Source organism: Pongo pygmaeus, chromosome 11 (genome assembly GCF_028885625.2).
Source record: "Pongo pygmaeus isolate AG05252 chromosome 11, NHGRI_mPonPyg2-v2.0_pri, whole genome shotgun sequence".
Classification (NCBI taxonomy): Eukaryota; Metazoa; Chordata; class Mammalia; order Primates; family Hominidae; genus Pongo; species Pongo pygmaeus.
Genome location: NC_072384.2, coordinates 118,898,998 through 118,913,156, shown reverse-complemented (window position 1 = coordinate 118,913,156; position 14,159 = coordinate 118,898,998). Strand labels below are relative to the sequence as shown.

Below are 14,159 nucleotides of genomic sequence, written 5' to 3'. Positions count from 1 at the left end.
CTACCGCTACTAAAGTACATGCCCTTCTGCTTTTGAACTAGGGACTAGTAGATCATGGATATTCTCTAGAAAAACCATTTGAGCCAGGCACAGTGGCCCATGCCTGTAATCCTAGCATTTTGGGAGGCTGAGGCAGGTGGATCACCTGAGGTCAGGAGTTCAAGACCAGCCTGGCCAAAATGGTGAAACCCTGTCTTTACTAAAAATACAAAAATTAGCCAGGCGTGGTGGTAGGTGCCTGTAATCTCAGCTACCCAGGAGGCTGCAGCAGGAGAATTGCTGGAACCTGGGAGGCGGAGGCAGAGGCTGCAGTGAGCTGAGATTGCACCACTGCATTCCAGCCTGGGTGACAGAGCGAGACTCTGTCACAAAAACAAAACAAATCCATTTGAAAGAGGGCTTGTGGCTGGTGTTCCTCAGCATCCCAGGCCTGTGTCAGGACCTAAAGGCAGGCTGGCCTCTGGCATCTTGTTACTGAAAGGCAAACCTCTAGCCCTGCCCCTTGCTTTGAGCTGCCTCCTATGGCCAGGAATCCCCTTTGCCAAGGAAACACCCCACCAGGTCCTGGGCATACTGTAGTGAGCAGCACAGACACAGCCCCTGTGCCAAGAGGCTCCAAGGGTATAGGCTGCCCTTTATTCATCTTGTAGTCCTGGGGGCCTGGCACAGTGCCTGACACACAGAGTCCTCAGTCCATGCCTGCTGTAGGCTCTGGGTGTGGGGACGGAGATGCTGGGAGGCTCCCCCAACTTGGTAATCTGGAGGCGGAGGGACCTGAGAGTTACCTCTTGGTGTTGGCATAGGGGGCCTTCCCACCCAGGGCCACCCAGAAGTTGGCTGGCTCCTGCCCTTCCACCACCACTTGCTTCTCCGTCCGGGAGATGGTGTCAGCAACCATCTTGGCCATCTCCCGCTCGTCCCCGCTACAGCCCTAGGAAAAAAAAGGGTCGGCTAATTTCTAGTGCTACCCCTACCTCCACCCTCCTACCACATTCACTGCCCAGAGTTCCGGGGTCTAAGAGGGTTCTCCTGGGTCAGGACCCTGTGTATACAGGCCACACAGGGACAATTCCATGCTTTCTTCTGTCCTTGACACTCCAAAGAATAGCCGAAGAAACTAGAGAGTCTTTTCAAGGGTCGAGAGGGACTCCAAGAGGCTATGCATTCTTCTTACAGAGATCAAAGGAGAGGTAGTGACAGGCTCAGAGTAGTGAGAGAGAACCCAAGACATAAAGACAGACCAACACAGGGACAGATGAAGGTGGCCAGAGAAACAGAACAAGAGAGACTGACTCAGACAGAGAGGCAGAGAATCTGAGAATGGTCATTGATGAGGGTCACTGATGAGGCAGAAAGATAGACCGAGAGCTACTGAGGAGGGAGAGACTGGGCTCCAGAGGCGGCTGAGAACTGAGCAGGCACAACTTAGTTGGCCAGGGGTTCCTGCCCTGACCTAGGGCTGCTGTGAAACTGGGGGACTCCCAGGACCCACTTGCGGATGGGGAGGCCTCTAGGCCCTGAACACACCTTCCCACACCATAGGTAGCAGCAAGACTGGGTCTTGAGGACAAAGACATCATTGGAATTGAGGAAATTGGCCCGCGCTGGGACCTCAAAGGCCTTGGTGGTGTTGGCACCAGTTCCCTGGACCTGGAACAGTCGTGTGGAGGGCCCGGGCTCCAAGTTGTTAGCTCGGGAGGTGCCTCCCTGCAGGTGAGGGCAGAAGACAGGGAGAGAGTCAGGAGTCAGTAAAGAAGATGATGGGGAACAGAGGGGCACAAAGAGAACCAGAGAGGGATAGGGTAGGGTGGGGAGGCTTGCCCCTGCAGCTCCTCTGATGCTCTGTCACCAGGTCTTTCTAAAACATTGTTTGCATTATGGCGTTTCTCTTTTCAAAAATGTTCAGTGACTCCCCATTGCTTATAGCCTAAAGCCCACCTCCTCAGCTTTGCCCTTGAAGGCCCCACATGACGAAGATGCAAACTGCCTTTGCAGACACTGCTGCCATCAAACCCTCCAGCTTAGCTCTGCCAGGCTTCTTTTTTTTTTTTTGAGACGGAGTTTTGCTCTTGTTGCCCAGACTGCAGTGCAATGGCACTATCTCAGCTCACTGCACCCTCCGCCTCCCAGGTTCAAACAATTATCCTGCCTCAGCCTCCTGGGTAGCTGGGATTGTAGGCACCCACCTCCACACCCAGCTAATTTTTGTATTTTTGGTAGAGACGGGGTTTCTTCATGTTGGTCAGGCTGGTCTCGAACTCCCGACCTCAGGAGATCCGCCCATCTCGGCCTCCCAAAGTGCTGGGATTACAGATGTGAGCCACAGCGCCTAGCCTTTTTTTTTTCCTTGAGACGGAGTCTCGCTCTGCTGCCCAGGCTGGAGTGCAATGGTGTGATCCTGACTCACCGTCTCCCAGGTTCAAGCCATCCTCCTGCCCCAGCGTCCCCAGTAGCTGGGATTACAGGCATGCACCACCATGTTCGGCTAAGTTTTGTATTTTTAGTAGAGACAGGGTTTCGCCATGTTGGCCAGGCTGCTCTCGAACTCCTGACCTCAGGTGATCCACCCGCCTCTGCCTCCCAAAGTGCTGGGATTACAGGCGTGAACCACCACGCCTGGCCAGTTCCACCAGGCTTCTGATGTTCCCTATGGAGCCTCTCCCCCAGGCCCCTGTCCTTGCTGTGCCCCCTGCATTGCATGCCCTCATTTTGAACTACTGACCTCAGGTGATCCACCCACCTCAGCCTCCCAAAGTGCTGGGATTACAGGCGTGAGCCACCATGCCCAGCCCAATTACACATATTTCTAAAGTAACCAAATGAGTTGCTTCTATTACCAGTTCCACATAAGTGATAGAACCTCCAGGGTAGTCTCCTATGAAGAATGGGCTTCACCTCAAGCCCTGCTCCCACCACGGGCATCCTGGATGCCTGTCTTGCCACAGTGGGTACTGCCAGACACCACAGTTCAGCAGCCACACCTGGTAGACCACCATGCGTCCCTTGAAGATGGACATAAGATGAGGCGGCTCCTTGCCCATTGGGACCCGGATCTGGACTGGTTCACCATTATACTTCTGGTCCAGGATGACGGCTTGATAAGCTGATGCTGTAATTTCATCTTGGCTGGCCTGGCTGCCCTGGGAATGAGCAGGAGGGAGTGAGTGGGATTGGGTCAGCCCCCAATTCTGACCCCATCCTCAGCCTCAGCAACAACTCCATCCTCAAGTCTGAACTGGTCCTAAACCCAATTGTCTTCCCCACCAAACTCCACTGTGAAACAGCCAAAACCCCAATCTGAACCATACCTCAGTTCTGATCTCAACCTCAAACCTAATTCTTTCCCAGACCCAGCCCAGCCCTGACCTACCTGCAACCCCAGCCTTAACCCCAAACCTCCTCCTTTCCTTTCTGCTCCTTCTTCAGGGAAGCATCACAGGCACCACACCACTCAGTCCTAGACACACTCCCTGCTCCCTCGCATCTAGACACAAAAACCCACGGGCAGAGCAGGTGACAAGAATGTGCAGAAGGCAATGAAATTTGGAAGGGAGACTCAGAGAACCAAAAGGAAAAGGGCTGTGAATGGGGGTACTAGCGGGACCTCATAGCCAAAGCAGTCCTTCTTGAAGGGGTGAGCTCCCCATCCCCAGAGGTATTCAACCCAAGGGTGATGGCCACTTAGCAGGAGTATGTACAAGGTGGAGCTAAGCCGGCTGTGCTCTGGGTGGGATGTGGCGGGACCTGACCTGCCAGATGTAGAGCAGGTAGTGCTGCTTCTCGCCGATGAGGTAGGTGTAGAGCAGCAGGTAGCAGTCACCCCCATAGAAGTGGCCTAGCCACTTGGAATCCACAGGTACCAGCTCTAGGTTCTCAATGCGCCACACCTAGGGCCAGTATCAGGCCAGGGTGAGGTCCAGGACAGGCTCCACCATCCCTGCTCCACCCAGCACGGGCCTCTCTGCTCTCACATACCTGCACTTCCCCACTCCCATCATCTACCATCTTCTGCTGGGCAGCCACCTGAGGCTTGACATGCATGGATGTTGCATCGAACTTCACCTGTTCCACTTTGGCTAGAGTGGGGGAAATCATGAAACCAATTGTCACCAGCTGAGGTCTCCCAGGTCCTCACAACAGCCCTGAATGGTAGCTACAATTCTTAGACCCATTTTCAGATGAGAAAACCGAAGCAAGAGAGATTCACTAGCTTACCTGGTTGCACAGAATGTGGCAGAGCTACAATAGAGAACCATATCTCCCTCCCTCTAAAACTCCTGCTCCCAGGGAGCCAGGAGAGGCATAAGAGCAAGGCTTTAGCTTTGTTGATCTACATCCTGACTCCTGCAACATTCAGACTTCAAGCCTTGACCTTGTCTCCCAGCTCAATAGGGAGCTCTGCAATGATGGGAGCTGTACACTATTATTTCTCCTCCCCTAGGTGCTGGGCACCGAGCTTGCCCTCAGCAAATACTGGCTGGTAAGAGACTGAAGCTGTTTGGTTTCCAGGGAGGCCCAACCCCATCCCAAATGAAATATCACATCACTGTCAGCTCCTTTTTTTTTTTTTTTTTGAGACAGAGTTTCGCTCTTGTTGCCCAGGCTGGAGTGCAATGGCATGATCTTGGCTCACTGCAACCTCTACCTCCTGAATTCAAGTGATTCTCCAGCCTCAGCCTTCTGAGTAGCTGGGGTTACAGGCATGCACCACCATGCTTGGCTAATTTTTTTTTTTTTTTTCCAGTAGAGACGGGGTTTCACCATGTTAGGCTAATCTCAAACTCCTGACCTCAGGTGATCCACCCGCCTCAGCCTCCCAAAGTGCTGGGATTGCAGGCATGTGCCACCACGCCCAGCCCTCTCGGCTCCCTTTTTGTGACAACTAGAGTTTGTCCATGTCCCCATCTGCTAGGACAAGCCCAGAGCCAGCGTAAAAGTCTTCGTGGAAGAGGCATGTCAGGGAAGGAGGGTGGGTGGTGGACCAAGTGGCTCTCCTGGCCCAGCTCCTGGATCCTGGCTCCCTCACTGCCCCTGCCTGGCCCTCACCCACGGAGCCCACAGTGTGGGTTTTGCCTAGGCCTGAGGTCCGGTTGGACGCTGTCCACTTCTGGAAAAGCTGCTGAAAGACGGCCGACTCAGCCCCATCATTCTGCACCTCCACCTGTGTGCTTGCTGGGTACTGCTTGGCTTTGATGAAGTTCTGGAAGAGAAAGGGGTGGCTGGAAGCTACGCACCTCCGCTAGTCCCCACTCCCAATGCAAGCCAAAACCTGGCTCTAACCTAACCAGATCCACCATCAGATCTACCCCGGCACCAAAACTGAACCCAAACCCAATCCCAATGCTAATCCCCAACCTAACCCTACTCTGACCCCAGCCTCAAATTCAAATCTGATACCGCCTGAAACCTAACACTGGCCTCAAGACTCACTCTGACCTCAACCTCAAATCTAATACCCAAACACAACTCTGACCCCAATCTCAAAGCCAAATCTAACGCCTAATGTGACCCTACCTCAATGCTAATCCTAATGCCCAGTCCCCAATCCAACACTGGCCCCAAGCCAGTTAGGGTTACGACTCCAGCCCCAGCAATGACCCCAAACTCTGACTTGGCCCTGGTCTGAGCTGACCCAATCCTCTTTTGTAGGAAGCCAGCCTCCCTCCATTTCTCCTTCCCTTCGCTAAACTCGGCTCAGGTGCAGGGAGGTGAGAGTCCACATCCTGAGGTGGCCCCAGGGTTGCCTGGTGGTTGGCTCCCTGGTGTGCAGAGAACCCCGAAGATGACTACAGAATGGCCCCTCAGGCCCCTCCCATTGGGCTGGGCCCAGCCCTCATCCTGCTCCTCCCAGCCTTCCCTGCCTCTGCCTGGCGCTATGCCCTGGTCTGAGCCTGCCTGCCCACCCCATGCTGCTATCTGCTCTCTCCCTCCATCACTCTGCCCTCCTCCTGGACTCGCCCCCCCCACCCCACTACCAGTGCATGGCTCATGGCTCCCTTCTTCTCCTGCTCATTGGCTTTCTTCCCTTTCCACACGTAGATCTTCAGTCCCCCCTGGTCCAGGATGTAACAGTCCTAGAGTCGGGAGAGGTAAGAGTCTGATGGAGCTGGAAGTGCTGGACTGGGACAGCCTCACACACAAAAAAGTCTCTCCCTCCCATGCCTACCCCAAGCCCCCTGGAATTTTTCCTGCTTGAGGGAGAGGGGGCCAGGCTGCCGTAGGCTGGGGGGTCTCCAGACCCTCTTACCTCATGACTGAGCAGGTCCTGTGTCAGCGGCCGCGTGGCGACTTCCCTCACCACCAGATTCCCCTCGGAGTCAGACACACTGCAGGACAGAAGCAAGGCATAGATGGGGAGGGGGCCCAAGCCCCTCAGCCAGGGCACCTGCTCCCAGGGAGTCCCCAGCACCCAGGAAGACCCTGCTGGGCGCTCACTGGTACAGTTTGAGTGCAGCCTTGAGTGCCGGCTCTACCACCGTGTCGGGCACGGCTGCCTTCAGCTCCCTGCGCTTGCCCAGCACGTGGTTCATCACCTCCATCAGCTTCGGGGATGCCGATTCATTCTCTCCATCCACCACGCCTACATAGGTGCGCCCTCCCCGCTCCTGGTCTCGGATCTCCTTGGCCAGAGTCATGCCCTGCAGGGGAGGCCCCTGGTGACCCATTGGGAGTAGTGGGGGAACGAGGCAGTGTCTGCCACCCCACACCCTGCCAGGCAAGCCCAGACCACCTACAGCAGCCACAGGGGTTGAGACCCCTGCCCTGCTTTTCCCCATCGGAGGGATCAAGCTTTTAAGGCATGTAAGGAAACCAGGGGGAAGGCAGCTGGGAGAGCAGGTTTCCCCACTGTCAGGAAGGTGCTCAAGCGGGCTTGCTGGGCCTTCTGTTCTGACAGTGTGGGAAATGTGTGCTTAGACTTCACAGTTCGGGACAAGAGCTGAGCCCCAAGGATCACAGTACTCAATCTCTTCAGCCGGGCGCAGTGGCTCATGCCTGTAATCCCAACACTCTGGGAGGCCGAGGCAGGTGGATCACCTGAGATCAGGAGTTCAAGACCAGCCTGGCCATGGTGAAACCCCGTCTCTACTAAAAATACAAAAAATTACCCAGGCGTGGTTGTGCATGCCTGTAATCCCAGGCAGGAGAATCACTTGAACCCAGAAGGCGGAGGCTGCAGTGAGCCGAGATTGCGCCATTGCACTCCAGCCTGGGCAAAAAGAGCGAAACTGCGTTTCCAGAAAAAAATCTCTTTGCACCCAAACTTGCTTGCAGTCTCACAGTGCACACACAGCGTCAATGTACTGTGAGTATAAACACACGTATGTCCATGCCCATTTCATTCACCACTGGATCCCCAAGGCTTGGCACAGGCTCTGTCACACTGTAGAGACTCACTCTATCTGAGTGGACTGACCACAAGTATACACACGCAAACTCCAACATGCACGCCTGCCCCAAACACATGGAGACTGAGCCACTTTCGAACACGCTATCCCCAGCAGTCAGCGGGGAGAGGCCTGGGGAAAGGAGCAGGTGGGGGCAGTCTAGGATTCGAGAGGGAGGTGTGGTGCATGGGCAGGTTTACCCTGAGTCTCTCCATACGGTTGCTTTCAGGTCCATTCCACTGGATGATAAGCTTCCCAAGGTCCAGGAGGAAAACATCCCCTCGGTTGAAACTCTTCCAGGACATCTCTACCTAGGGAGCCACGGGGGAGGTGCAGACCCCACTCAGGGCTCACCTATCATCCATCATCTTGGCCACCCCTCCCTGCCCCTCACCCCTCCTCAGCCCCTGCCCTCCACCCTGGGCCTCACAGCCCTGGCCAGTGCTCCAGTAGGGCCTGCCTACCTCTCCAGCTACCACGTTCCTCTTGCCCTTGACATGCAGCAGCCTCTGGACGTCATAGGAGTTGGTCTCCACGTGCTTCATGCCAGAAGCCACGCCCCCTTTCCGGATCCTGAGAAGAGAGGTGAGCTGACCCAAGGGAGTGGGCTGGGAGGTGTGCCTGGCCCCTGTTCTCCCAGGTCCTGGCTGCCACGCTGGGGTCACATGAGGGCCGGGGTGGGAGCAGGTGACGTGAATGAGGTGCTGAGGGTGCAAACTTTAGGGAGTCACTCATTGTCAGGTCCTGAAAGTACAAGGTCTGCCTGTGACATGCCTTGCACGACCCTGACAGTGAGAGCAACCTTGAAGTATGCACCCTAGATCTTCACTCATCTTGCCCTAGTCCCTGCCCTGTGGAGAGGCCTGCAAAGATAGAGTCATGATATATGAAGAGTAGGAAATGTATTAATAGGCCAGGTGCAGTGACTCATGCCTATAATCCCAGCACTTTGGGAGGCCGAGGTGGGCATATCATTTGAGGTCAGGAGTTCCAGACCAGCCTGGCCAACATGGTGAAACCCCATCTCTACTAAAAATACAAAAAATTAGCTGGGCATGGTGGCAGGTGCCTGTAATCCCAGCTACTCGGGAGGCTGAGGCAGAAGAATCGCTTGAACCCAGGAGGAGGAGGTTTGCAGTGAGCCGAGATCGCACTATTGCACTCCAGCCTAAGTGACAGAGTGAGACTCCATCTCAAAAAAAAAAAAAAACGGAAATGTATTAATAAATAGGGACAGAATCCTGAGGACAGGGGATCAAAGTGGAAGAAAAGAAAAGAAGGGAGAGGTGCCACTCCAGTGCCCATGGCAGTGAATTACTGCCATAGCGTGGGAAGAGAGCAGCAAGACAAAAAAGAGGAGTGGGAACTGTGGCCAATTAGAGAGCCCCCGGCCTGTCCTACAGGTCAGTAACAACTCAGCTCCAGAGTGTGTGTTTTCCTGGGGAAAGCTAAGCTAGAACTTCAACTTGTACAGAAAAGCCAGCAGTCTGGGCTGGGAGTGGTAGCTCATGCCTGTAATCCCAGGACTTTCGGAGGCTGAGGTGGGAGAATCACTTGACCCCAGGAGTTTGAGACCAGCCTGGGCAACAGAGCAAGACCTTCGTCTCTACAAAATATCTATATTAAAAAATTAGCGCCGGCCAGGGGTGGTGGCTCACCCCTGTAATCCCAGCACTTTGGGAGGCCGAAGCGGGTGGATCATGAGGTCAGGAGATCGAGACCATCCTGGCTAACATGGTGAAACCCTGTCTCTACTAAAAATACAAAAAAATTAGCTGGGCATGGTGGCGGGCACCTGTAGTCCCAGCTCCTGGGGAGGCTGAGGCAGGAGAATGGCATGAACCCGGGAGGCAGAGCTTGCGGTGAGCCGAGATCGCGCCACTGCACTCCAGCCTGGGCGGCAGAGCGAGACTCCGTCTCAAAAAAAAAAAAGAAAAAAAAAAAAATTAGCTGGATATGGTGGCTCGGGCCTGTGGTCTCAGTTACTCAAGAGGATGAGGTGGGGCCAGGCGAATTGGCTCACGCCTATAATCCCAGCACTTTGGGAGACTGAGGCAGATGGATCACTTGAGGTCAGGAGTTCGAGATCAGCCTGCCCATGGTGAAACCCTATCTCTACTAAAAATACAAAAATTAGCCAGGCCTGGTGGTGTGTGCCTATAATTCCAGCTACTGGGGAAGCTGAGGCATGAGAATCGCTTGAGCCCAGGAGGCAGAGGTTGTGGTGAGGCAAGATTGTGCCACTGTACTCCAGCCTGGGCAACAAAGCAAGACTCCATCTCAAAAAAACAAAAAAGGAAGAAAAAGAAAAGCTGTCAGTCTTGGTTTTTAGTGTGATAGGCCTGCATTAGAGATGGGGGAGCAGCCATTTGCCTATTGGCTAGAGCTGGAGGGCTTGATTAGGCACTGAGCTCTCCAGGACATTCAAGTAGGAGCTGATTTACAGAGATTCACGAGAGTTACAGAATTTCAGAACAGCCTCCAGACCAAGGACAGAGCAGTGGCAGAAATAAGAGTTAGGGAGTGGAAAGGTGAAGGACAATCACCAAAAACTCATGAGGGTCCCCCTCATGCCTCCCCCCACAGCTTCAGGGTCCCTTCCCCGCCCCAGGTCACCTCCCGCTGCTCTGAGTGTTCTTCCCAGCCCTGAACAGGTCTGGGTGTCCCTGCCTCTTCAGTTCAGCCCCAACATCTCTATCCCTACAACTCATCCTCATTCCCCCGCCCTGCAGCCCACCCTCCCTACACAAGGCCTTGCTTGAAGTAGCCTCGGAAGGCCTCGCTCTCGTTGCCCTGGACCTCGCGGTGCTGCACAGCCCGGCCCTTCAGGAAGTCATCCATCTGTGTGGTATAGATGGCAGCTGCCCCCTGCTCATCCAGGGATGAGTCCTGGCCAATCCAGTAGTGGATGTCATAGGACAGGTTGCTGGCTGTCTTGTGGATCTAGGGAAAAGGTGTCCAGTGTACCCGAGACCCTGGGCTCCCAAAGCCCCTCCCGCTCTGTGTGACTTCCCACACACGTGCTGTCCAGGACTATGGGGGAGTGTGGCACAGGGCAAGTGCACTAGGCTGGCAGTTAGAAGCCCTGAGTCATGGCCCAGCTCTACCACTGACTCTCTGAGACACGGCTCCTCCTCTCTAGGCCTCCCTTCCCTCATCTCAGAAATAACTTGCTTGTGCCAGGCACAGTGGCTCACATCTGTAATCCCAGCACTTTGGGAGGTCGAGGCGAGTGGATCACCTGAGGTCAGGAGTTCAAGACCAGCCTGGCCAACATGGCAAAACCTTGTCTTTACTAAAAATACAAAAATTAGCCGGGTGTGGTGGCGGATGCCTGTAATCCCAGCTACTCGGGAGGTGGAGCCACGAGAATCGCTTGAATCCAGGAGGCAGAGGTTGCAGTGAGCCAAGATTGTGCCACTGCACTCCAGCCTGGGTGACAGAGCAAGACTCTGTCTCAAAAAATAATAATAATAAATACATAAAATAAAATAAAATTTTAAAATGAGTCAATATAAAGAAAAAAATACAAAAGTCTTAATAGTACAGGTGGTACCTGGGTGTGGTGAAAATCAAAGTGATATGAAGATGACCGCGAGGCTGGGCATGGTGGCTTACGCCTGTAATCCCAACACTTTGGGACGCTGAGGCGAGTGGATCACCTGAGGTCAAGAGTTCGAGAACAGCCTGATCAACATGGTGAAACCCCGTTTCTACTAAAAAATACAAAAAAATTAGCTGATTGTGGTGGCACGTGCCTGTAGTCCAAGCTACTCAAGAGGCTGAGGCAGGAGAATCGCTTGAACCCGGGAAATGGAGGTTGCAGTGAGCCGAGGTCACTCCACTGCACTCCAGCCTGGGCAACAGAGCGAGACTCCATCTGGAAAAAATTTTAAAAAAAGAAGATAACTACGGATTTTGGAAATGTGGACTCAAGTTAGGGTGATACGGCAACAACTCAGAAGTTTCCCCAAGACTGTGAATCCACAGAAGTTGGCCTCAGCTGGGAGCTCAGTGGATCAAGGGCAGCAAGAGCCTCTGACCTCCGTAAAGCCACCACAGGGTTGGGCACTTGGGCATACCCAGTAAATTGTGTCTTGGGGTGAAGCCAGGCCAGCTCGCCCCATGGCCCCCAGCCTGTTTCCTCCCTGACACCACAGTGGGTTTTGCTCTCTGCTCAGCCCCCTCCCCTGCCCCTGACTCACAGCCAGGATGATGTAGCAGTCACCATCGAAGAAGCTTCCAAAGGTGCTGGAAGGAACAGGCACCATCTGCATGGCCTAAGGAGAGAAAGGGGGTCAGAGGGGCTGCCCTGGACCACCAGGACCCCTAGGCCTGGGAGGAGGGCCCAGGGGGAGGAGGCATCGGAGAAAGAGAGCCGGGCCCAGGAATGAAAGGAGAGAAAGGGAAGAGAGGAGAAGAAAGCTGTGTGAGGGGCAGGAGAAGGAAAATAATGGAGGGAAAGGAAGGGATGAGTGAGGAAGAAGAAGTGGAGAGGAAGGTTGAGAGACAGAAGGAGAAGAAATGGAGAAAGGGAAAGGGAGACCAGCCAGCGTGTGGATGATGCGGGAAGTGAGGGGCTGAGCTCTCAGGGGCTGCAGGGCAGGAGCAGAGGAAACGAAGAAAAATCCCAGGCCTCTGCTATGCCTCCCTCCACCCCAGGCCTGCGTGGCCCCCATGCCCAGACAGGGCCTCACCTCGATCCTCCATATCTGCAGCCCTGGGGTGGTGATGTTGAGAGAGCCTTTGACTTGGGCGCTCAGCTTGGTCATGGTGAGTGAGCCTGGGGGAGAAGGCGTTGGGAGCATGGGCACCCTGAGTTCGGATGCTGCCCTTCCAGCCTGCCCCGAGAGAACTCCCAACAGTTCCAGGAGGTCACAGGCTCAGGGGCCTGGGGGAGCATAGAGGGTTACTGCCCACTCAGGCACCATTTCCGCTTGTTCAGTACCGAATCCACAGTGTCTAGCACAGTGACTTTGCTCGATAAAGGAAGAGAGGGGGAGGGAAGGAGTGAGAGATGGATGAATGAATGAACAGAGTGAACCCTCCCACTGTGAACCACTCTCTGCCTGCTAAACTGGAAGGAACCCCCTCCCCTAGCTTTTCTCCTCATGTCAGCCCTTTCTCCTTATTATTTTTTCTTCTTCTTTTTGAGATGGAGTCCCGCTCTGTCGCACAGGCTGGAGTGCAGTGTCGTGATCTCAGCTCACTGCAACCTCTGCCTCCCAGGTTCAAGTGATTCTCCTACCTCAACCTCCCGCATAGCTGGGATTACAGGCGCGAGCTACCACGCCTGGCTAATTTTGTATTTTTAGTAGAGACGGGGTTTCCCCATGTCGGCCAGGCTGGTCTCAAACTCCTGACCTCAGGTGATCCATCTGTCACAGCCTCCCAAAGTGCTGGGATTACAGGCACGAGCCACTGTGTCCGGCCAGCCCTTTTTGCTTGGACCTGTAGCTGTGTTCGCTCCAGCTGCTCATCAGCCTCAGCTGGGGAGCTTCTGAACGTGCTGATGCTCCAGGCTCTGGTGATTCTGATTTAATTAGGCCAGGGTGGGGCTTGGGCAGGGGTGCTTTATTTTCTGCCTTTTGGGAGGTGGAGCATGGGTGCTTTTAAAACTCCCCAGTGATTCTGATATGAACTAGGGCAGACAGCCACTAGTGCCCAGTTATTCTCCTCCCCAGTTTTGAGGCTCCTCCTCACCAGGCCAGAGGCCACCCCGATCTCCATGGAGCCTATCACCCAGCCTGGCAGAGAGCTGCCCTCCATGAATGCTCCTTGAACTGATGAATAATGAATGAAAGGGCATGTGGCCGACAGGTCAGGCCTCCACTCACTGACAGCCTGAAATCTCACTATCTAATCTCTCCTTGCACCTTGACTTTGAGTCACCTCTTAGTGACTTGGCCTTTTAGTACTTAGAAACTCCCTTTTCTGAGCCCTGAGGGGTGGCTGCTGCTTCCCTGGCGTTCTAGAGTTTGAGGTAAGGCCCTGCCCAGTCTCTGATCATTGCCTCCTCCGGCTGATCAGCAGCAGCTTGCTGTGTATCTGTAGGAGCCCCTTGGGCTTGGGTCCTGTCTGATGGCCTGTTGGCTATGGCCTTCTCCATCAGGCAACCATGGTCTCCTCCATCAGGTATTTTTCAACCTACCAAGTCCCCAGGGCTCCCAGGATTCCTGGTCCAGCAAAACCAAGTTGGGTATAAAGGAGGAGACCGTTTTCTATTTCTATCATCACCTTTGTCTCTGTCCCCTCCTTTTATTTATTTGTTTGTTTGTTTGTTTATTTATTTATTTATTTATTTGAGACAGAGTTTCACTCTTATTGCCCAGGCTGAAGTACAATGGCACAATCTCGACTCACTGCAACCTTCGCCTCCCGGGTTCAAGTGATTCTCCTGCCTCAGCCTCCTGAGTAGCTGGGATTACAGGCGCGAGCCACCAAGCCCAGCTAATTTTTGTATTTTTAATACAGACAGGGTTTCCCCATGTTGGCCAGGCTGGTCTCGAACTCCTGACCTCAGGTGATCCACCCACCTCAGCCTCCTAAATTGCTGGAATTACAGGCATGAGCCACTGCGCCCGGCCCCGTCCCTCTTTTTCTTTGACACTCACTAGCTGTATGAACGTGGACTTCCCTTCTTCATCTATGAGCTGAGGGGGTCAACTTAGGGGGTTAACTAAATCGATGATCTCTAAAGTCTCACCCAGGGACATGCTGATTCCAGGGGTAACTGGCAGCAAGAGGAATAGAGGGTGGACATGAGGAGGCACT

At 54.1% G+C, this 14,159-nt stretch overlaps 1 protein-coding gene across 1 annotated transcript in view; it reads right to left on the bottom strand.

Annotated features, from left to right (window-relative positions):
* VIL1 (villin 1) overlaps window positions 1-14,159 on the bottom strand; it is a 29,553-nt gene that overhangs the window by 13,010 nt on the left and 2,384 nt on the right. The window contains exons 2-15 of the mRNA XM_054478541.2: window positions 12,083-12,168; window positions 11,591-11,665; window positions 10,132-10,328; window positions 7,850-7,958; window positions 7,586-7,696; window positions 6,436-6,638; window positions 6,248-6,326; window positions 5,976-6,074; window positions 5,047-5,200; window positions 3,976-4,076; window positions 3,750-3,887; window positions 2,982-3,140; window positions 1,528-1,707; window positions 786-931 (exon numbers count right to left, since the gene is read on the bottom strand). Coding sequence (XP_054334516.1) covers window positions 786-931; window positions 1,528-1,707; window positions 2,982-3,140; window positions 3,750-3,887; window positions 3,976-4,076; window positions 5,047-5,200; window positions 5,976-6,074; window positions 6,248-6,326; window positions 6,436-6,638; window positions 7,586-7,696; window positions 7,850-7,958; window positions 10,132-10,328; window positions 11,591-11,665; window positions 12,083-12,157 — 1,826 coding nt within the window. The 5' untranslated portion in view covers window positions 12,158-12,168. The remainder of the gene's footprint in view (window positions 1-785; window positions 932-1,527; window positions 1,708-2,981; window positions 3,141-3,749; window positions 3,888-3,975; window positions 4,077-5,046; window positions 5,201-5,975; window positions 6,075-6,247; window positions 6,327-6,435; window positions 6,639-7,585; window positions 7,697-7,849; window positions 7,959-10,131; window positions 10,329-11,590; window positions 11,666-12,082; window positions 12,169-14,159) is intronic.